Here is a 25425-nt window from a genome sequence, read left to right as displayed (position 1 = left end):
ATCTACATAGACATGAGAAAAAGTGTCGTGTATTTGAGGAGCTCTCCGCACACATTTCTCTTATTTCCACTTCTAGAAGTGTTTACGAAAAACGTATTACCAAATCGCATATCATAATAAATAATAACACTACAACTCATAAATAAATAAATAAATAAACATTATAAAATAACCCCGTTCTTTTTCCTACCTGCATTCCACAAGTTCCGCCTCCTTCTCGAGGATTGGCGACGAATTCGTACTCGTCCAGGTCTTAGCCAATCACAGTCGAGGAAACTAGACAAGGAGACGGCATTTGAGCGAATACGGGTGCGGGAAGTAGCACAAGAAACAAAGAAAAAGTGCGGCGTCGACTGACTGGAGTTAGCGGCGTTAGCCTATGGTGTTGACAGTTACAATGCTGAATTGAATTAAACCCAAAGACGGCTCATGGTTTTCGGATTAAAACAAGAATATAACAGATCTTTCTGTTAACGAAAGGTCGTGTTTTGGATAAGCAGGTAGGGTCAATTTTCTAACTGGAGATATGTAAAGTGTGAAAAGCGGTTTGGAGGAGTTTAGCTTCATTCTGGAGTGCTGCTTGATTACTTAGAGTGAATCTTATAGTTTGTCTGCACTTCAGAGAGATAAGGGTTAGAGTAATTAAGATTTATCTAACTATGATGATGAAATTAGCCAACAGGGTGATTGATTATTGTTAGTATTTCATATATATGAAGAGTATGTGGTTTAGGTGATATGGCAGGCTGAAAACTACACCGCTGTAAGATAAATTAGGCGTTATGGTCTCAGAAAAGTAAGTCATAACATGATGGATAGATAATTACACTTAAACCAGAAGTTATTGTTCTGGCTAACGTTAATTATCCGTTTAGTTGATGTTAGGCCTCATGTGAAACGCTGGGAGTCGATTCTCCGGATATTAGCGAAGCTTTAGAGTCGATTCTCAACAGCGTAATTGATTCTGTTTGAATTTATATACCGAATCAACATCGGTGTCGGCTCCGTAACGTCTGTCGAACAACCATTTGATTCGTGAGTCGTAATTCGATTGATTCGAAATTCGTGACTCGACTTTTACTTAGCTACCATACCTACCGTGGTAACCTACTTCGGATAAGTCAGAGCATCTAAGTAACGGTGTTTTAGATTAGGTTAGACTTCAAAATGTCTCTAGATACGAGCTTTACGTTTATAGCAATCTAAATTGAGCGAAAAATAGCTAGCATTGGATAGTTATAGTTAATTCAGTTTCTAGCATGAGTTTTGGAGTTGGTTAGAGTCTGGTTATATTCCCCAGGGTCCTATGTTCCCCATTTCAGTGTTCTCTTAACATTAACTAAACTTTTGTTTACTTAATGGCTTTATGTAGTCAGGACTCATATTTTCTTAGGGCCATATTAACTTTATTACCTTTTAACTTTAAACACCTAGGACACCTTTAAATGAAATATCATACATTAGTTTAAAATCCATCCTTCATCCAAACTTGAAATTTATGGAAGTTATGAACTAGGTTGCACATGCTGAACGCTCATGCATGGACCATAGTGAAATGTATACGCTAGACTGAAGAAATGCCATACTGTAGCGTATAAAACACAGTTAAACAGTCATGAAAGGAACAAGATGTTAAATATAGGTGTACAACAATTATTGGCACCCCTATGAATTGATATGTGACATATATTTGAAGTATATTCCCTTTTGATAGTTTACTTATTATTATTATTATTATTATTATTATTATTATTATTTAGTTTTATTTTTTTAGTACACCTGGGTGACTAGGAACAGGAAATTGTTCAACCATGACTTCCTGTTTCACAGGGGCATAAATATGAAGTAACACAGGCCAAATTCCCTTAGTCATTCATAACAATGGGTAAGACCAAGGAATATAGCTGTGATGTGCAGCAAAAGGTTGTTGAGCTTCACACAATGGGAAGTGGCTATAAGAAAATAGCACACACATTGAAAATGCCCATTTCCACCATCAGGGCAATAATTAAGAAGTTCCAGTCAACTGGAAATGTCATGAATCAACCTGGAATTGGACGTGTGCCTATATCGTCTCAACGCACTGTGAAGAGGACGGTTCGAGTGGCCAAAAATACTCCAAGGATCACAGCTGGAGAATTGCAAAAGTTAGTTATGCATCTTGGAATCAAAAAGTCTACAAAACTACAATCTGAAGTCACCTATATCACCACAAGTTGTTTGGAAAGGTTCAAGAAAAAAGCGTCTACTCTCGTCCAGAAACAAACTCGAGCGTGTTCAGTTTGCCAGACACTACTGGAACTTCAAATGGGATCGGGTTCTATGGTCAGATGAAACCAAAATGGAGCTTTTTGGTAATAAACACCAGAAGTGGTTTTGGTACACACAGAGAGGTAGCCTCATGGAAAAGTACCTCATGCTCACGGTTAAATATGGTGGCGACTCTTTAATATTTTGGAGCTGTTTTTCTGCCAGAGGACCTGGACATCTTGTTAGAATACATGGCATCATGGACTCTATCAAACATAAACAGACATTAAATGAAAACCTGACTGCCTCTGCCAGAAAGTTTCAAATGGGCCATGGGTGGATCTTCCAGCAGGACAATGATCCAAAACATCATCAAAATCAACACAAAAATGGTTTACTGACCACAAAATCAAGCTCCTGCCATGAACATCCCAGTCCTCTGACTTGAAATCCATAGAAAACCTGTGGTGTGAACTGAAGAGGAGAGTCCACCAGCATGGACCTTGAAATTTGAAGGATCTGGAGAGATTCTGTATGGAGGAATGGTCTCGGATCCCTTGCCATGTATTCTCCAACCTCATCAGGCATTATAGGAGAAGACTCAGAGCCGTTATATTAGCACAAAGTATTGACTAAAAGGGTGCCAATAATTAGTGCACACCTATATTTGACAGATTTTTTTTTTTTTTTAATAAACATGTTTGTGTTTGTTTGATATCAATGAGAGCAGAGTATTTTTGTGAAATTTTTTTTTTTTAAACAAAAGGTTAAACAATGGAAAATTTTACCAAGCCTTCTTTTCTCATATGTACCAAGGGTGCCAATATTATTGAAGAGCACTGTAGGACCCTGGGAACATAGATACGTTCCTGTCTGACAGCTAGATATTAGCTACAGGTCAAAAGAGTACGGTGCCCTAGTTGTGCTATGTTACAGCATGCTATATAGTGTGGTAGTGTGCAGTTGTAGACATGGCTAGCTGTAGTGGTTCATAGTGGTTAGATGGTTAAACTCAACTGTGTTGACTGTGTGCAATTTGTTAATAGATTTATTTTGTGTGTGTGTAGGATGGACCCTGCACTGCTGAGAGAGCGTGAGCTCTTTAAGAAGAGGGCTTTGTCCACTCCAGCAGTCGAGAAGAGACCGGCATCCTCTGAAGCCTCTGGCTCTTCCAAGAAAAAGAAGAGCAAACCTGACAAAGACTCGTCATCTAAAAACAACGCAGGTTAGGATGTTGCAACCTAATCTAATCTACCATGAATGCAAGTCCCTGTATAAAAGTTTCACGTTAGAGCACATCCGCAAGTTTGTACTGTTCATTTTGATGTGGTTGGAACGTTTGCCTCGCACCTCCGGGGTTGGAGGTTTGGTTCCCGCCCCCGCCCTGTGTGTACGGAGTTTTCATGTTCTCCCCGTGCATCGGGGGTTTCCTCCGGGTACTCCGGTTTCCTTCCCAGTCTAAAGACATGCGTTGTAGGCTGATTGGCCTTTCCAAATTGTCTGTAGTGTGTGCAGTTGTGCCCTGTGATGGGTTGGCCTGCCCCCCGCCTCGTGCCCCGAGACCCCTGAGTAGGATAAGCGGTATGGAAAGTGGATCGACCAGTGGTATCTTGGGTCACCCAAATGATTGTAAGCAAGTGCCAGACTAGTCATTACTATATATACTGATATCCAGGAAATGGTGATATTTGTGCGTATAGGGACACAATGTTGCGCAACCTTTTCCCTACACTGATGCACCTGATTCGGCTCAATCAGACCAATCTGTGTAATTATGCAAATGTAGCTTTGAGACGAGTTCCGCTTCATCGTTATATAAGAATAATTGTCCAACTTTTTGTCACAGCTTATCGGCTTAATGGTATGGTTGAAACGTTTTGATTAACCTATAGCTGAGGCCAAATGTTTCCATATACCTAGGCTAAACATATTCAATCTCAGTTTTTCACAACTCCACACATTTCATGTTACCATACATTTTCTTTTGGCACACCCCTTATGGCATCTACTTTCATCACAACAGAGAACAGATTTATTTATGACTGACCCACTGGAATTCAGATATATTGAATTAAAATCTCAAAGTTGAAACTGTCCAAATTCCGGAAATTGATACCACTTTAAGAAGCTTTTGATTGGTGTTTAGATGTTAAATGGAAGTGCTTGTGGGGCTGTGAAATGGCCTGCCTTTAGAGATGGCACCTTTTTGCTCTTGATTCAACGGGAAAAATCCAAGAAACTCATCCGAGACCCCAGAAAATAATTGGGGACCTCGACAAAACAACCGCAACGGAACTGGTGAAGTAGCTGGAGGCATCAGGTACCAAAGAAAATATATCTACTCTTAAGATAATCCTACTTTGCTATGGCCTGAAAAGCTGTCATGCAAGAAAGAAACCTCACTCCAAGACCGGCGTAAAGCCAGACTGAAATTTGCAGGTGATCACCAGCTTTTTGGAGGATTGTTCTTTGGACAGATGAAGCAAAAATCTGAACTGTTTGGCCATAATAAGAGGAAGAACCTTTTATTTGTCTCATGTACAGTTAAATTTTCTTCACATATCCCAGCTTGTGAGGAAGTTGTGGTCAGAATACATGGGCACCCATTATGTGGTACCCCTGGAGCAGAGAGGTTTAAAGGCCTGAGGATTATCTAGAAATACTGAAGCAACACTTCAAGACATCAGCCAGACAACTGAATCTTTCAGCAAGACTATTATTCTAAGCAATCCTCCAAAGCTGTAACAAAATGGCTTAAGCGCAGCAAAGTGAAAGAACTGTAGTGGCCATTATAAAGATCTGACTTGAATCCCATGGAAAATTTGTCCACTAAACTGAAAGCATGTCTGAGCAAGAAAGCCCACAAACCTGACTGAGTTCAGGTTTGTACACCAGTTCTGCCAAGAGGAACGGGCAAAAATTCCAGCATAGTATTGTGAGAAGTTCCAGCAATGAAAAGGAAATGCCACCAAATACTGACAGCGTATGTAAACATTTGACCCACAGAACATCTGATATAGTAAATAAAAGCTGAAGTAAATCTCTTGACTATTATTTTTTTAAATGACCTTTTATGGAAATACAGTAGATAATTGGCTTAATACAGGAGATATATGGCAGACATGTTCACAAGCCTTTGAGGTGGAGTCCAAGCCAAGTCTCAAGCCTTTGAGGTGGAGTCCAAGCCAAGTCTCAAGCCTTTGAGGTGGAGTCTATTATTTTTATTTATTTATTTATTTTTGCAAAGGTTATTTCAGCTAGTTATTGTAATTAACAGTGTATGAGGCTAAATCAATTTTGAAATATTAAAACTGATTACTTCTACAGAATGTCTTGTTTATTTCTTTAAAAATTGTCCAATAAAGCGCACAAGGTTTTATTTAAATCATTCGTTTAACTTTAATAGCTTTTTGATTGTGTATAACTTTCTAACTATTAATAACGTTCGCTCGGAACTCAATTTGTAAGTCATTTTTATTGGAAATTCAGTTTGAAGAAATCTTACAGCATGACTATCTTGATTTACTCTCCCTTCAAAGTGCCCTTCAGAGGTGATTTATACCATTTGGAACGCAGACAGTCACCACAAAAAAACCAAACGTGCATTGTATTATGAGCGCTTTGAGTTGTCGTAGTTTGCTGTAGTTCTGATGGGTTATGATGGGAAACATTTGAGAATGGACAGCAAGCAAACCCCTAACAGCTGTCTAACACCGCAGCTTCCCTTTGGATTAATTGATTGCTTTTCAAATTAAATGACATGAAGATTATCACGAGGTAAAACTTGGCTATTGTTATTGCTGCTTGTTCATTTATATAACAGCACTTTTCCAGTGGGTGATGAACATGCGTCTTCAGATACGTCACACGCGTGTATATAATAATGCTGGCTCGGTGTGTTTAGAGATGAATTGTTGTGATATTTGCTGATGGGGAATAAATGAATGAGGAATGAATAGAAAAATGTGGTGTTTGAGGCTGTCATGTGGGGACAGTGGTGGCTCAACGGTTAAGGCCCTGGGTTACTGATCAGAAGGTCAGGGATTCAAGCCCCAGCACTGCCAAGCTGCCACTGTTGGGCCCGTGAGCAAGGCCCTTAACCCTCTCTGCTCCAGGGGCGCTGTATCATGGCTGACCCTGCGCTCTGACCCCAACTTCCTGACAAGCTGGGATATGTGAAAAAAGAATTTCACTGTGCTCTAATGTATTTGTGACAAATAAAGGCTTCTTCTTCTTAAAGAGAGAAGGTAATCTGGAAGGCCAAACCAAAATGTTTCAGTAGTCTCTGTCTTTAAGTCCAAGTCAAGTCGCGAGTCATTTTTTTTTTTGCTACTTGAGTCCAAGTCGCAGACTCGAGTTTCCATCTCTGATGTATGGTAACATAAAATGTGGGGAGCTGTGAAAAATTCGATTTGAATGACTTCAGCTAAGGTGTATGTAAACTTTTGGCCTCAACTTTATGCATTTTCCTAGCCGGGACCCCAATTGATGCATTTGAAGAATGGATAGATCTGCTTTTTTATTTACCTGCTTAAGGTTCTTCTTCTTCTTTGGTAACACATAAGGGTTATAATACATTGTGCTGAATGAGTTCTATGCAAAAGCCTTGACTTGTTTGGACACCTGTCCAGTTGTTGTCTCAGAACCTACTGAACTGTTTAGGCCTTAATTAGGTAGTTAGGTTTTCCTCTATGCAGCTGACTGAGAATCTGACGATGAATGTAATCAATGCCTACAAAGCAGGAATGCTATAAAAGTATATAAAAGCACTTCCAGCTCTCAGTTTCCGCTGTCTGAAATGTCTAAGAATTGGCGGTTAAGGGTAACTGGAAGTGAAGGAAAGGTCTAGAAGACCAAGAAAAGTCTCAAATAATACTGTTTATATTGCATATGGATATATGCATATGAAGGTTTAGCTGAGACAGGAATGGTGGTGAACCATTCCACTGTGCAACATTGCTTTCACAAACACACTCTGCATGGAAGAGTCATCAGAAGAAAATCTTACCTGCAGCCTCATTACAAAAGTCAATGTTTGTAAAACATCTAGAGGAGACCGACGCATTCTCCTATTCTCATATAACCGCATGCCCCATACAAATACAGAGCTGTGTAATGGTTTTGAGTGGAGTGATTTAAGGCATATGATAGAATTTGAATGTAGTATTAGTATAGGGGGGGGGGGTTAGGGGAAGCAGGTGAATGAAAATGAAAATACCACTTAAATGGTACTAAGTGACATTTTAAAGAGATTTTCAATCTCTATTTTAAAATCTGCTCAAGTAACAGCCAATACCTGTGAAATTTTATAGTAGTTTATACTACGTGAATTGGTAAGGGCCATGCAAGTGGAATAAATCTAGATCAATCGAGCACACCACTGGTGCTGAATAATTTAGCAGTAGTTTGTAGGATGGGTAATTCAAGTCGTAGACAGTCACAGCACAAAGAAGTTGGATATTTTCCTTTCTCGAACATCGCAGCATTACCGCCTCTGGATTTGCAAAATCTTTCTCTCCTTGAGAATTTGAGAACTCGCTCATTGTCATTAGTCTGTATTTAACAGACTTAAGTAATCTAACTAGGTTGTCATCATTTAGGGTTAATTTACAATAGTGACCACTTATTTTAGCCTAATCAGTTATGTTTCCGGGCAACCAAAATATGAGACTGGTACTGCATTGGAGCTTTCACTTGACAAGAGGACTAGCTAATGAGTTTATGAGGCGTTGATCCATTAGATCCCCAGCACCGTTGCCCATAGACTTGCATTCATTTTCACAGATTTTGTTCATTATGCATATATTAATGTATAGTTACTTATTTAGGTTTGGTTACAACAATAAAAAAAATTTTAATTGCTTAAATTTGATTGACTTATATGATTAACAGAATTTTGCTAAATAGTCTAATCTGGCAAGCTGACATAGCTAGCTAATGTACTGTATGTAGAGAAAACTGGCTAGCTAACTTGAGCAATGATCCTTCGAGTAACATACACAATACAAGCAAAAGAAACAAAACAATTACACATCAAATGTCTCACCATGGCAGTTTAATTTGGTATTATTACAGAAAAACACAAAACTCCAGCTTTGTGTAATAGGTGTTGCAGGACTATGCATTTTTACTAGCCTACCAGTAATTCCATACATAATGCAAAAACTGATTCAGGACTAGGACTGGGCGATATGACATTTGTCATATCACGATACTTGACTACGTTTCTACGATACACAATGCACATCACGATATATATAATGTAGCTAACAAACTGTCTGCAAAACAGTATTAAAATAACCAAAAAAAAACCCCCGTTAAACGTGTGACGTACCAATTGTTCAAATGTGCTCGTGGGTTATGAGGCTCCGTTGTAATCGATTATGGAAGTGAGGGCGTGCCGCAGGGAAGCTCATGTCCAGCAGAGCCCTCCTTATAGCTCAGTGAGTGGCCTTCCTTGGATGGTGGATGCAGTGTCCACAGAAACAGCTGGGAGTTGAGTTTTTTTTGTTTGTTTGTTTGTTTTGTTTTGTTTTGGTTTTTTTTCCTCTCCCAGGCTGTTAATGACCCAAGAGTTGAACTGCTGTGTTCAGCTCCTGCCTCAGTAGTGTCTAAATAATGAGCAGCTACTAAATTAGCCATGGCTACCACCGTCAAAAGTCAGCCATGTGGCATTGCGACGTTTGCATCACTGATGGAATTCACTATGCCACAGTGCATGGACTTCATGTAAAGTTTTACCGAACAATAAAAATAACTGCAGGAGCAGGCGGTAGTGCGATTTGGGGGGGGGGTCACACCAGTGACTAATGAATAAAGTCTTCGTGGACTAGTCTTTGCAACCCCTGTTTTGTTCATTTACATCACTGTATTGAATGGCATGATCCGTTAACATCTGTAACGTGTATGCTGATGGTTACAAGGCTAGTATGCAGATACTTTTTAGCGTGAAATGTTAATGGCTACGATGGCTAACGGCCACATGTCACTAAAGCATGCACAGTCATTGCTTGCTGTTTTGGTAGCACTGCTATTATTTACATGGAGAACACAATATATAGTCAGTGTATAGTCTGTGTGTGTGCATTGAAACATGTACTCATTTCTTTAGTCTCTTTTCTGACACCTCATTCATTCATCCATCCATCCATCCGTACAGGTTGTGGCCAGAGTCCATCACTCATAGCAAAACGTTCCTGCAGTGCTTGTTTCCATAGTGTAGGCCTGGTTTCCATGGCTGCCGTTGCTGTGCTACGGTTATACGACTTCATCACTGCTGCTGCGTCGCCCGTGTGCGGTCTTGGTCTTGTTGAAGCAGCCACAGTCGAGCAGCTCATAGAGGAAAGCCAGAGTCGCGAGGGAGAGCACGGTGAAGATGAAGAGGAGGAGGATTACAAAGCAGGCAACATTCCAGCCATCGTGGAATGGGAACACCTGCTGCACTGAAGCAGCGCCGCTACTGGACACAGTCATAGTGATCTAGAAGGAGGAAAAGACAAAAACCATCACATTTATAAATGTCTGGGTCACGTTTAAGACTGCTTCTTGTATCTGAGCGTATTTTTATTCTATATATTACACACACACACACGTGTTCAAACCACTGACGGGTGAAGTGATTGGCCTTGATTATCTCGTACAGTGGCACCTGTCAAGGGGTGGGATATATTTATTAGGCAGCAAGTGAACAGCCAGTTCTTGAAGTTGATGTGATGGAAGCAGGAAAAATGGGCAAGTGTAAGGATCCAAATTGCAATTGTAAGCACCAAATTGTGATGGTTAGACGACTGGGTCAGAGCATCTCTAAAACAGCAGGTCTTGTGGGGTGTTCCCAGTACCAAAAGTGGTCTAAGGAAGGACAACCGGTGAACTGGAGATCGGGTCATTGATGCTCGCGAGAGTGAAGGCTAGCTGTCTGGTCGGATGCTACTACTGTAGCACAAATTTCTGTAAAAGTTAATGCTGGCTCTGATAGAAAGATGTCAGAACACACAGTGCATCACAGTTTGCTGTGTCTGGGGCTGAGTACCTGCAGAGCGGTCAGAGTGCCCATGCTGACCCCTGTCCACCACTGGAAGCCCTTATAATGGGCACGTGAGCATCAGAACTGGACCATGGAGCAATGGAAGAAGGTGGCCTGGTCTGATGAGTCACGTTTTCTTTTACATCATCTGGACGGCCGGGGGTGTGTGTGTGTGTGTGTGTGTGTGTGCGCGTCACTTACCTGGGGAAGAAATGTCACCAGGATGCACTATGGGAAGAAGGCAAGCCGGCGGAGGTGGTGTGATGCTCTAGGCAATGTTCTGCTGGGAAACCTTGGGTCCTGGCATCCATGTGGATGTTACTTTGACACGTACCACCTTCCTAAACATTGTTGCAGATCAAGTACATCCCTTCATGATGACGGTATTCCCTAACAGCAATGGCCTCTTTCAGCAGGATAATGCTCCCTGCGACACTGCAAAAATTGTTCAGGAACGGTTTCAGGAACATGACAAAGAGTTCAAGGTGTTGACTCTGCCTCCAAATTCCCAGATCTCAATCCAGTCGAGCATCTGCAGGATGTTCTGGACAGACCAGTCCGATCCCACCTCGTAACTTACATGACTTAAAGGATCTGCTGAGGTTTCCAGAGGTCGTGTGCCTCGACGGATCAGAGCTGTTTTGGCGGTGCAGGGGGGATCTACCCAATATTAGGCAGGTGGTTTTAATCTTCATGGCCGATCAAAAGTTAATCAAACGCACAATTAAAACACACGAGTAACGAGTGTATGATAGAATGTGATTTACATTTTACTTGTATTCACTGCATTACGGGTGTGTGCGTAGTGCAGCTGCCAGTCCAGTGTTAGTGACGGTTGTAATCTAGTTAGCAGTGTAATATGATCTGCGTTGTGTTTTGTATGCTTGGTGCATGCTTCTATCGAACACTGGTACTTGTAGCGGCGATGTTTTAGAAACCCCATCTCTCTATCTTTCTGCGTCTCTCCTTATCCATCTGTCTGTCTATTTTGTTTCTCTCTCTCTCTGTCCGTCTGTCACACACTTCCCTACACACATACAGTACACAGGCTTTTGTTTTAACACACACAGATGGTTCCCTGTGCATCCCAGATGACCTCCTGCTCCTCCTCCTCACTGTGGCATCCCATGAGGTGGTTTTGTTTTATGTTTACCATATATATTATATTACAATATAATATAATTTAATATCATTATTTTTTACCCGTTTAGACCCGTCTTTGGACACCTTGATCACAAACTCAACATCCTTTTATCTCTACATTACCAGATCCTGATTTAGGGGTTTATATGCTATAGTGATGACATTTTAAACCGTAAAAATCATTTATGATCATGAAGTTATAATGTGAAGTCTGGTTCCTCATCGTAATAGCGTTTAAATAATAGTTTAAATAGAATTGTTCAGTGATGGTTAGGAATCGAACAACGCTGCTCCTTAGGTCCAAATTTCAGCACAATTCGACTCGCCATGAGTCCTCAGTAGTATCTGTTCACCATTTATATTGCAGTCGGTTTGTGTTTTAATCATTTAAGAAAGCACAGGTCCAACTGGCTATCATTTGCCTTCACAATATGTCCTCTGTGCACTTGTTTATCCATTCTCTGTCTGGTAAACAAGGCGTGCACTGTCACTGTGTGTGTGTTTGTGTATGTGCGCAGCTGAGTTTGGGTCATCTCTTTGTGCTGTGCACGTAACCCTATTGCGGCTCTGAATAATAACCTGATGAGGGGGAAAAAAAGAAAGCGGTACCTGCAAATCTGAGCCGAAGGATGATGGAAGCCTCTGCCCACGCGTCTCGATGCACCCGTCTCTTGCCCCTCTCTCGTCCTTCTCGGTCTCTCTCTTTCTTTCTTTCCCTCTCTCCACCCAGCCACTTCCTGCGGGAACACCATTGCTCAGCATCTCTGTCCATTAACGGATACGACATCCCACGCGTCATTAATAATACATGAAGCCTGCTGTGATTGGCTGAGCGCTGGTGGGGCTAGGACAGGTTTCCAAGTAGGAAGTGTTTTTTCTCTCCCCTCCTTCCTCTTTTGTTCCTTATTTCAAATCCAGCTTTATTACTGATTCTACAGTACATCTAGTTCATGTCTCACTGAGAGATGGTTTTCTTTCATGGCAAGAGGCTTCTCTGCAACGTCCTTTTGTTTTGCTGTTGCAGTTATAAATCTGCAGATGATGAAATTTCATTTCGTTGTTTATTTAATTTGACTTTCAAAACTGTGGATGGTCCTCTTTAAACTGGTGTAAAAAAAAAAATTGTACCCGGTATGTTTTTTTTTGTTTTGTTTTGTTTTTTTAAATTATTATTATTTTATTTATTTTAAAATTTCATCATGTCCCTTTATCCACTGGCCAAAAAGAGGGGAGAGAGAATCTGAAAAATACATTTAAAAATATATATATTAATCAAAGAGCTCTCTCTCGCGCTCTATCTATCCATCACTTGAACATTTTATATATATATATATATATATAATATAAACATTTCAGATGTTCTCTCCTTTTCGGTTGTGTGACTTATGCATAAACGTGTACAAAGACAAATAATAAACTAATGTCTGAAACGATGATTAGTTGTTTCAGTTCTTTATGCCTAATGTGTTTGGTCTTTTTGTGTCTTTTTTTCAGACTCCAGTAATGGATCCTTCAATCTCAAAGCTCTCTCTGGAAGCTCGGGCTACAAATTCGGGGTCCTGGCACGAATCGTCAACTACATGAAGGTAACGCAAACGCTATAGAGATAATCCCGGCTGATTTGTCACGTCTGAGTCATGCCATACATCACCGGTGTGGAAGCGCAAACTATAAAAATTTTTAAAAAACTGTACAAAGTAGGGCTGTTGTATAAAGCACAGAAAATAAAAATTGTTGATTTTTCTTAAGCAAAAGGAACTTGTATAGTGCTGTGAAAAAGTATTTGCCCCCATCCTGATTTCTTATGTTTTTGTGTATCGGTCGTACTAAATTGTTTCAGAAATTAAAACGAGATCTAAAATAAAACAAAGGCAGCCTGATGAAACACTAAATACAGTTTTTAAATGGTAATGTTATTTATTGAAGCAAAAAAGTTATCCAGTACCATCTGGGCCTGTGAAAATGTATTTGACCCCATAGTTACTAATTCCCCAGATCTATGAAACTGCATTCATAATGGGGTTCAGCTGGACTAGACACAACCAGGCCTGATTACTACAAACCCTGTTCAATCAAATCAACACTTACATAGAACTTTCACAACAGCATGAAGTTGGTTAAAAGGTCTTACTCAGTAACACACTATGCCAAAGTTGAAAGAAATTCCAGAAATGATGATGAAGAAGGTGATTGAAATAAATCAGTCTGGGAAGGGTTACAGAGCAATTTGAAAGGCTCTGGGACTCCAAAGGACCACAGTGAAAGTCATTATCTCCAAATGGAAAAACTTGACCCAGAAGTGGCCGACCTTCCAAAATTCTTCCAAGAGCACAGCGACGACTCATCCAGGAAGTCACAAAAGACCCAAGGACAACATCAAAGGACCTACAGGCCTATCAGAAAGACACTGGGCAAAAATGGCATCCATGGAAGAGTGGTGAGGTGAAAACCACGACTAAAACAGAACGTTAAGGCTCGTCTAAATTTTGCCGAAACACACCTTTATGATCCTCAAACTTTTTTAGTTGAAAGTGGAACTGTTTGGAAGACAGGGGTCCCATTACATCTGGCGTAAATCAAACACCGAATTCCACAAAAAGAACATCATACCGACGGTCAAGCATGGTGGGGGAAATGTGATGGTGTGGGGTTGCTCTGCTGCTTCAGGGCCTGGGCAACTTGAGGGAAACATGAATTCTGCTCCCTACCAGATAATCCTAAAGGAGAATGTCCGGTCTTCAGTCCGTAAATTGAAACTCGAGCGCAGCTGGATTATGCAGCAAGACAATGATCCAAAGCACAGGTATAAATCCTAGTCCTGAAGGTAAGTGAAAGACTGATCTCCAGTTGTTGTTTTTTATTGCTGTTAAAGGTGGCACAACCAGATTTTAATTTTAAGAGGGGAATTAGTTTTTCACATTGGTGATAGGTGTTGGATACATTTTTATTTTTAATTATTTTAATAAATTATTTTTTTGCTTCAATAAAGAAATATAAACCTGTATTGTGTTTACTCAGGTTGCCTTTGTTTTTATGTTTTTACGTTGTGTTTCGTTTGAAGATCTAATAAACAATTTATTATGAGAGATACACAAAAACAGAAGAAACCAAATACTTTTTCACAGCACCTTTTATTGCTGATAATTATTATCTTATCAGTTGTTTCCTCACTATATGTGCTCACTACATGGTGTGTAATGTAATGGTACTGTACAATGTAGTGTACTAGAGGTCGGCCGATTGGGTTTGCCAGTGCGGGAGCGGCCGAGAAGCGTCTACTGTCATTATTATATAGTAGGAGAGCGGCCTCTAGAGGCGAAATAAAAACTGTCTAATTTTGTTGTGTTATTTGAAGCTTTTTTTTTTTTTTTAAATTAATCTTAGATGCCTCTTTTTGTTATTTGGAGTGTTACTTTTTGTTCCGTTTTGGATATATCTATTTACGTTAATATTTAGATATTTAATTTGTTTAAAAGCACAGTGCATTTTCATGGTACTGTCAGTACTGTTCATTTTTGTAATAAAGTTGAGCAGTATTGTACTTTGAGTGATATTTGATATTGAATGAAAACATCGGTTGTTTTTAATCGGTCATCTGCAGGTACCGCCCGACTCGGTTATCAGTATCGGTCGACTTCTATAGTGCACTATATGTACAATAGAAGACCATTTGAGATTTAGTCACAGAAAGAGTTTCAAATGCGTGAAATCGCTATCCTCGTGCAGTTTTAGAAAATGATTTAATTAGTAAATAGCGTAACCTAATAAAGAGCCTTTTATCTTTCGCCAGGCTTGAGCTATTGCTAAAACCGTATCAATATTATAACCTTCCAGAAAGCCCTTCCTCACCCGCAAAAAGGAATTCGATTAAAAGATATTTCACTTGTGATGTATAATAATCAGTAAGGAGAAGGATTCTGGATTCTGTTGCTCTCCTGCGAATCGGAACTAAGATCTTTTATGTTCAAGTCATGTCATGTCCATTCAGGAAGTATGAGCGTGTAACAAGAAGCATATGCGTATGGGCCAGTTTGAGTAACTAAACCGAATAACGACAGCATCATCAGGATCATCCCGACTGCAAAGCTCAGCAGCCCAACTGCGCTAATTACATGCAGCATAACCACCAGCATGCGAGAATGCAGCAGCATATATAGAGTACAACCAAGTAAAACGGGGCATCTGGGAAGACAGATGGCCGTTGCTGAGATAGCTGTTGAAGAATCTGACCACCTGGGGTATAAAGCTGTTCTAAAGCGTCGCACTAATGTCCTGAATGGCTTCACGTGGTAAATGTTATAAATACGGCGGCAAGGTGAAGCAGCCTCACAGCTCCAGGTTCCCTGATTCGCTCCTGAGCTCGGGTTACGGCTTGACTGTCCGTGTGTGGTGTTTCTGTGCATGTCCCCCCCCCCGTGTCCATGTGGGATTCCTCAAGGTTCTTTGGTTTCCTGCGACCTCCCAAAACCATGCTATAGGTGAAGTGGCTACTCTAAATGAACCCTAGGTGTGTGCGAGTGTGTGCACTTACTGAAGATGAAAAAATGACAGGTTTGAGTACAACTTTCAACAATACTATATATAGAGTAATAGCTCAGTATTGTAGGATTCTCGATTCTGATTGGTCAGAGAGGGTTGATTTGACGTCTTACGATAGTGCCAGCTGCAAGATTATATTAATGCGCTCGTTCTAATACATAATCTGTAACTTGCCCAGGGACTTTAAAAACAAAACAAAACAAAAAAAAACATGTAATTGTTTATATGGTTTATTAGAATTTTCCTCTGAAGTGAGATTTATTTAACGTTTAGGTCTAGAGCAGGGGTCGGGAACCTGTGGCTCGCAGACCATATCGGGCTCTTTCAGTCATTTGTCTATGGCTCAATGGTGGGGAAAATAAAAACCATCACGAAAGCTGGTGTGTCGATTCAATTAAAACTCGACGTATTACGTATTTTAAAATATTACATAACTCCTAATCGATGCCCGTTTGTCATGTATACGCCAACCTGTGGCACAACGAGCTCGAATTTAATTGGACAGTGTGGAGCAGAGCGTTAATTTCCCGGTTCAATAAATAAATCGGTTGAAAGCTACATAGCTACTGTGTGTTCAGATTTTTGTGAAATGGCTAACAGGAGAAAAAAAAAGATGACGGATATCGTTCGTGTGTGTGTGTGAGTGATGGCGGTCTCTGAATCGGACCCAAGCAAAGCATCCTGTTTGAGTTTATGCCAGATTGTATCAGGTGTGTGTGTGTGAGTGTAAGCAGGAATGCACACATCGGAGTGCCAATCTTTTCACCGCCCAAACTAGGCTTGCTCCTGGAGTGTATTACTGTCTGACTGACTCTCTCTCTCACTCTCTCACTCACTCTCCTAGACAAGGCATCAGAGAGGAGACACTCATCCCCTAACCCTGGAAGAGATTTTAGATGAGACCAAGCTGTTGGACATCGGTTTGAAGCAGAAGCAATGGCTTATGACTGAGGTGTGTGATTAAAACACATCCCATTTCTCTTTAGTATACAGTACATGATTAAACTTTTCTTCCTTTTCCTCTTTTTTTTTTCCTTCCTTTTTCTTCCTCAGCACGCTGTGATAGAAATGTGCCTTGGCTATATTTTATAATTTATCACCCTTTCTCTTTATGCTTTTTTTAAAAAAATAAAATGAAATTCCTTGATGGTAGAAATGTCAAATTATTTATCTGTTTGTCTTTCCCCGTTCCTCTACACCCAGGCCTTGGCAAGTAACCCCAAGATAGACGTGCGTGAAGGGAAATACGCCTTTAAACCTAAATACCATCTGAAGGACAAGAAGGCGCTGCTCAGGTTGCTGGACAAGCACGATCAGCAGGGGTTAGGAGGAGTGCTGCTGGACGATGTGGAGGAGGGCCTGCCCAACGCTGCCAAGGCCATCAAAGTACAAAACCTGTTCTTAAAATTTGTTCAGTTAAGAAAATAAGGCATCTCCTTAATTCCTCACTGACAGGAGAGAGAGAGGGAGGAGGAGGTGGGGTGGGGGGAGTAAACCTGAAAGGTAACCTGAGTAGACTTGTAAGCGTGTAAGAGACAACAGGTTACAGTGCGTTATGGACTTTGCTAATACAACATTTTAATAGTTCTTTCAATTTTTTTCAAATTAAAAAAAATATTACATTAAGATAAATCAGAGCTTGTTCTTAGCAGCACCCTGTGACCTATCTCCTTCTCTGCCGTGTATATCTATAGTGTATACGCATATCTGCCGTGTATATCTATAGCGTATACGCATATCTGCCGTGTATATCTATAGCGTATACGCATATCTGCCGTGTATATCTATAGCGTATACGCATATCTGCCGTGTATATCTATAGCGTATACGCAAATCTGCCGTGTATATCTATAGCGTATACGCATATCTGTCGTGTATATCTATAGCGTATACGCATATCTGCCGTGTATATCTATAGCGTATACGCATATCTGCCGTGTATATCTATAGCGTATACGCATATCTGCCGTGTATATATATAGCGTATACGCATATCTGCCGTGTATATCTATAGCGTATACGCATATCTGCCGTGTATATCTATAGCGTATACGCATATCTGCCGTGTATATCTATAGCGTATACGCATATCTGCCGTGTATATCTATAGCGTATACGCATATCTGCCGTGTATATATATATAGCGTATACGCATATCTGCCGTGTATATCTATAGCGTATACGCATATCTGCCGTGTATATCTATAGCGTATACGCATATCTGCCGTGTATATCTATAGCGTATACGCATATCTGCCGTGTATATCTATAGCGTATACGCATATCTGCCGTGTATATCTATAGCGTATACGCATATCTGCCGTGTATATCTATAGCGTATACGCATATCTGCCGTGTATATCTATAGCGTATACGCATATCTGCCGTGTATATCTATAGCGTATACGCATATCTGCCGTGTATATCTATAGCGTATACGCATATCTGTCGTGTATATCTATAGCGTATACGCATATCTGCCGTGTATATCTATAGCGTATACGCATATCTGCCGTGTATATCTATAGCGTATACGCATATCTGCCGTGTATATATATAGCGTATACGCATATCTGCCGTGTATATCTATAGCGTATACGCATATCTGCCGTGTATATCTATAGCGTATACGCATATCTGCCGTGTATATCTATAGCGTATACGCATATCTGCCGTGTATATATATATAGCGTATACGCATATCTGCCGTGTATATATATATAGCGTATACGCGTATCTGCCGTGTATATCTATAGCGTATACGCGTATCTGCCGTGTATATCTATAGCGTATACGCGTATCTGCCGTGTATATCTATAGCGTATACGCGTATCTGCCGTGTATATCTATAGCGTATACGCGTATCTGCCGTGTATATCTATAGCGTATACGCGTATCTGCCGTGTATATCTATAGCGTATACGCGTATCTGCCGTGTATATCTATAGCGTATACGCGTATCTGCCGTGTATATCTATAGCGTATACGCGTATCTGCCGTGTATATCTATAGCGTATACGCGTATCTGCCGTGTATATCTATAGCGTATACGCGTATCTGCCGTGTATATCTATAGCGTATACGCGTATCTGCCGTGTATATCTATAGCGTATACGCGTATCTGCCGTGTATATATATAGCGTATACGCGTATCTGCCGTGTATATCTATAGCGTATACGCGTATCTGCCGTGTATATCTATAGCGTATACGCATATCTGCCGTGTATATCTATAGCGTATACGCATATCTGCCGTGTATATCTATAGCGTATACGCATATCTGCCGTGTATATCTATAGCGTATACGCATATCTGCCGTGTATATATATATAGCGTATACGCATATCTGCCGTGTATATCTATAGCGTATACGCATATCTGCCGTGTATATCTATAGCGTATACGCATATCTGCCGTGTATATCTATAGCGTATACGCATATCTGCCGTGTATATCTATAGCGTATACGCATATCTGCCGTGTATATCTATAGCGTATACGCATATCTGCCGTGTATATCTATAGCGTATACGCATATCTGCCGTGTATATCTATAGCGTATACGCATATCTGCCGTGTATATCTATAGCGTATACGCATATCTGCCGTGTATATCTATAGCGTATACGCATATCTGCCGTGTATATCTATAGCGTATACGCATATCTGCCGTGTATATCTATAGCGTATACGCGTATCTGCCGTGTATATCTATAGCGTATACGCGTATCTGCCGTGTATATCTATAGCGTATACGCGTATCTGCCGTGTATATCTATAGCGTATACGCGTATCTGCCGTGTATATCTATAGCGTATACGCGTATCTGCCGTGTATATCTATAGCGTATACGCGTATCTGCCGTGTATATCTATAGCGTATACGCGTATCTGCCGTGTATATCTATAGCGTATACGCGTATCTGCCGTGTATATCTATAGCGTATACGCGTATCTGCCGTGTATATCTATAGCGTATACGCGTATCTGCCGTGTATATCTATAGCGTATACGCGTATCTGCCGTGTATATCTATAGCGTATACGCATATCTGTCGTGTATATCTATAGCGTATACGCATATCTGCCGTGTATATCTATAGCGTATACGCATATCTGCCGTGTATATCTATAGCGTATACGCATATCTGCCGTGTATATCTATAGCGTATACGCATATCTGCCGTGTATATCTATAGCGTATACGCATATCTGCCGTGTATATCTATAGCGTATACGCATATCTGCCGTGTATATCTATAGCGTATACGCATATCTGCCGTGTATATATATATAGCGTATACGCGTATCTGCCGTGTATATATATATAGCGTATACGCGTATCTGCCGTGTATATCTATAGCGTATACGCGTATCTGCCGTGTATATCTATAGCGTATACGCGTATCTGCCGTGTATATCTATAGCGTATACGCGTATCTGCCGTGTATATCTATAGCGTATACGCGTATCTGCCGTGTATATCTATAGCGTATACGCGTATCTGCCGTGTATATCTATAGCGTATACGCGTATCTGCCGTGTATATCTATAGCGTATACGCGTATCTGCCGTGTATATCTATAGCGTATACGCGTATCTGCCGTGTATATCTATAGCGTATACGCGTATCTGCCGTGTATATCTATAGCGTATACGCGTATCTGCCGTGTATATCTATAGCGTATACGCGTATCGGCCGTGTATATCTATAGCGTATACGCGTATCGGCCGTGTATATCTATAGCGTATACGCGTATCGGCCGTGTATATCTAGTAGCGTATACGCGTATCGGCCGTGTATATCTATAGCGTATACGCGTATCTGCCGTGTATATCTATAGCGTATACGCGTATCTGCCGTGTATATCTATAGCGTATACGCGTATCGGCCGTGTATATCTATAGCGTATACGCGTATCGGCCGTGTATATCTAGTAGCGTATACGCGTATCGGCCGTGTATATCTAGTAGCGTATACGCGTATCGGCCGTGTATATCTAGTAGCGTATACGCGTATCGGCCGTGTATATCTAGTAGCGTATACGCGTATCGGCCGTGTATATCTATAGCGTATACGCGTATCGGCCGTGTATATCTATAGCGTATACGCGTATCTGCCGTGTATATCTAGTAGTGTATACGCATATCTGCCGTGTATATCTAGTAGTGTATACGCATATCTGCCGTGTATATCTATAGCGTATACGCATATCTGCCGTGTATATCTATAGTGTTGCGATGATGTGAAGGTTAGGACACAACTCTTAGAATTTTTTTTCCTACTTTGTGATCTGCAGCTTCTTAACTTAATTCTGTTTACGCGCAGGCTCTTGGAGACCAGATCATATTCGTGGCCAGACCCGACAAGAAAAAGATTCTCTTCTACAATGACAAACACTGTCACTTCGAAGTAGATGAAGGTGAGTGACCCTAACCTAGAAATCGCAGCAAACGCACCATGTAAACGTGTAGTTTACGAGCGTTGTTCAGTCCAATCGACACCGCCTCGCCACGGAGTTGCGTTCGGTAAACGTTACCCGTACAAATTAAACAACTTTTTAAGTTTTGTGGAACAGATAAGAAATTTAACCATGGTGGTGATTGGTTGATTGGGTTTACTAACGTTACAGCGATCCAAATCTAAATCCAAAACAGTCTCGTTCATCAAAGAAATCGTATTCATAGTTTGTTGAAAGCTCATATAAAAAATTACTTGATTTCCCCCAACGACCTCTAAATGACACAGACAAGCCAAGTGATGCAAATGGTCAAGTGTACCAGTGCTTTTATGCTAAATATCGGCACTCTTTAAACGCTGCTTGTCCAATCAAATTAGAGGACTGGAACTAACTTTTGTATAAAGGGTACTTGGAAAGCTACTTTCTAATGAACAGTAAGAGTTAGTACAGGTGTAAAGGACCTTTTGGTTATTGTGGAAAGCGTGTTGTGTTCTCCAGAGTTTCAGAAGCTGTGGCGCAGCGTTCCAGTGGATTCCATCGACGACGAAAAGATTGAAGAGTACCTGAAGAGACAGGGAATCTCCTCCATGCAGGATACTGGACCAAAGAAAATGGTGCGTTTACATCATATACATACATCTCTAATGTTTCATTACAGATGAAACGGCTTAAAATATGCCAGCTTAAAATATATAATATATGGTGTACGCTCCATATATAAGTCAGTGTGTTCGCTGTTACTATAGGGACGATAACATGCACATTAATGTAAACACTACAGTCCGAGCTGCCATTCTAGAAAAACCTTCTGACCAATCAGAATGGAGCATTCAACAGCGCTGCGGTATAACGTTTATTTATAATCGCCAGTCCCAATCTCATCGTCTCATCCGCTCTCACATATTTATCTTGTGATGAACTGTTGCAGACGCCGGTCCAAAAGAGGAAGAAGTCGGGAACACAGAAGAAGAGACGGTTCAAGACTCACAACGATCATCTGAACGGTGTGTTGGAGGACTACACCGATGGAGTCCCCAGTAAGAAGTGACGCACCTTCACGCGCGTCCGACGTGTGTTGGGATGAAGACTCGGAACGCGCAGATTGATCGATTAATTGATGTGTGTACACTGTATCTCATTGCCAAAACCACATAGAGACTAACAGAGAAAAAATTCTAATGTGAAGTGACTGTAAATATTTTCTTGCCAGCACTTTAACAATTATGTTGAAGTATGTATTTTTTTTTTTTTTTTTTTAAGAATAAAACTGTAAAATCAGTTTGTGTGTAATCTTTTTTTTTTTTTTCTTTATATATAAATCAGTAAAATAATTATATTCTTGGCTTATCATATTGTTCGCTTTATGCAGGTCAAATTTATTTTAAAAGATATTGTTCTAAGAATGATCTTTCTTCACCAAGCACAACTGAAATCTGCGTATTATGCGGGGGAACACATTTCCTGTAGGTTTATATTAAAATCCTGTAGATTAAATGTATGTTGAAACAATTAATGCAAAACTTTAGATTAAAATAAGTGGAAGGAAACTGGGGAAAACCCCAGGCGAAACCCACGTGACTCGCACGGCGCGTAATCCGAGCTGAGGATCGAAGCAGGGACTCTGGAGCCGTGAGGCGGCGGAAGCACGACCTGCTGCACCACCGAAGAAGAATAGAGGCTGTAGTAAAAATTAGTCCTAGTACACAAAGTTTCCCAAGTAAAAGATGTTGTAGTTGTTTGACGTGCAGATGTATTGACGCTGTTGCTGTCAGCGATGCAATCAGCTGTACGGCGGAGGAACTGATGGCTGATCGTTTTCTGAGCGGCTTTTGTGCCACCAGACTGAATGAGTTCTCCTTTCCTGTCTGAACCTCATGGAATGATGATCATGTTTTAGATCATCAACCATTTTGAATGCTGACTGGTTTATCACCTCCTACAGCCTCAGGAGCACTCTGCTAGCTGACGAAGGCCTATTATATATAATATATGCCTTATATTGTATACTACATTGATATGGAGAGACCGTCCTGCTGTACCAACTGCATGCATGCATACACACACTCACACACTCTCACACATTCACTCACGCTCTCGCACATTCACTCACTCTCTCACATTCACTCTCACACACATTCACTCACACTCTCACACATTCACTCACACTCTCTCACTCACACATTCACTCACAATCACACACACATTCACTCACACATTCACTCAGTCTCTCACATTCACTCTCGCACACATTCACTCACACTCTCACACTCACACATTCACTCACTCTCTCACTCACACATTCACTCACTCTCACATTCACTCACAATCACACTCTCACACATTCACTCACACTCACATTCTCTCTCACATTCACTCTCACACATTCACTCACACTCACATTCACTCTCTCTCACATTCACTCACTCACTCACACTCTCACACATTCGCTCACACTCTCTCACACATTCACTCACACAATCACACTCTCACATTCACTCTCACACATTCACTCACACTCTCACACATTCACTCACTCTCACATACACTCTCACACATTCACTCACTCTCACATTCACTCTCACACATTCACTCACTCTCTCACATTCACTCACTCTCACATTCACTCACACTCTCACATACACTCTCACACATTCAGTCACTCTCACATTCACTCTCTCACATTCACTCACACTCTCACACACATTCACTCACACTCTCTCACACACATTCACTCACACATTCACTCACACTCACACATTCACTCACACTCTCACACATTCACTCACTCTCACACATTCACTCACACTCTCTCACTCACACATTCGCTCTCTCTCTCACACATTCACTCACTCTCACACATTCACTCACACTCTCTCTCACACATTCGCTCTCTCTCACACATTCACTCACTCTCACACATTCACTCACACTCTCTCACTCACACATTCGCTCTCTCTCTCTCACACATTCACTCACTCTCACACATTCACTCACACTCTCTCACTCACACATTCGCTCTCTCTCTCTCTCACACATTCACTCACTCTCACACATTCAATCACACTCACACATTCACTCACACTCTCACACATTCGCTCATACTCTCTCACACATTCACTCACACTCTCTCACATTCACTCACACTCTCTCTCACACACATTCACTCACACTCTCACACAATCACACACTCACACATTCACTCACACTCACTCTCACATTCACTCACACTCTCTCACTCACACATTCAATCACACTCTCACACATTCACTCACACACTCTCACACATTCACTCACTCTCTCACACACATTTACTCACACATTCACTCACATTCACTCTCTCTCACACATTCACTCACACTCTCACACATTCAATCACTCTCTCACTCACACATTCACTCACACTCTCACACATTCACTCACTCTCTCACACATTCACTCACTCTCACACATTCAATCACACATTCACTCACACTCTCACACAATCACTCTCACTCACACATTCACTCACACACTCTCACACATTCACTCACTCTCACACATTCACTCACACTCTCTCTCACATTCACTCACACTCTCACATTCATTCACACTCTCTCTCACACATTCACTCACACACATTCACTTACACACTCTCACATTCACTCACACTCTCTCTCACATTCACTCACACACTCACACATTCACTCACTCTCTCACATTCATTCTCTCTCTCTCTCTCTCTCTCTCACACACACACACACACACACACATTCACTCACTCTTTCACAGACTCATTTCTTCATTTGGACCTTTTCGATTTCCCTTCTCATCACTCCTTTGAATATACACATTTTAATTCAAAACACATACATGTTCACTTGTACTTACATCTTGGACATAGCAACTCTAACAGCAAAAACAAAACAGCTGAGATCTCGAAAGACGAACGTAGTCGAATTATAGACGACTGAGCCTCATGCTGTATGTGTGCTGTAATAAATTCTAAGCAGCGTTGCTTATTTCTTGCTTT

General features: G+C 40.9%; 2 protein-coding genes across 2 annotated transcripts; one reads left to right on the top strand and one right to left on the bottom strand.

The window, feature by feature from the left end:
- The first annotated feature begins 292 nt into the window (after positions 1 to 292).
- gtf2e2 (general transcription factor IIE, polypeptide 2, beta) lies at positions 293 to 22694 on the top strand. Its single transcript, XM_053619236.1, has 8 exons — positions 293 to 500; positions 3318 to 3475; positions 12911 to 13002; positions 16800 to 16907; positions 17159 to 17341; positions 21284 to 21377; positions 21915 to 22030; positions 22345 to 22694. Exons 2-8 carry the CDS (start codon positions 3319 to 3321, stop codon positions 22462 to 22464), a joined length of 870 nt encoding a protein of 289 aa, XP_053475211.1. The 5' UTR covers positions 293 to 500; position 3318; the 3' UTR covers positions 22465 to 22694.
- smim18 (small integral membrane protein 18) lies at positions 9508 to 12190 on the bottom strand. Its single transcript, XM_053618766.1, has 2 exons — positions 12026 to 12190; positions 9508 to 9729 (listed from the first exon to the last, which is right to left on the bottom strand). Exons 1-2 carry the CDS (start codon positions 12176 to 12178, stop codon positions 9508 to 9510), a joined length of 375 nt encoding a protein of 124 aa, XP_053474741.1. The 5' UTR covers positions 12179 to 12190.
- Positions 22695 to 25425: the final 2731 nt, after the last annotated feature.

This window comes from Ictalurus furcatus, chromosome 29, assembly GCF_023375685.1.
Source record: "Ictalurus furcatus strain D&B chromosome 29, Billie_1.0, whole genome shotgun sequence".
Classification (NCBI taxonomy): domain Eukaryota; kingdom Metazoa; phylum Chordata; class Actinopteri; order Siluriformes; family Ictaluridae; genus Ictalurus; species Ictalurus furcatus.
The sequence above is the reverse complement of the archived record's forward strand: the minus strand, read 5'-3'. Positions and strand labels throughout refer to the sequence as shown.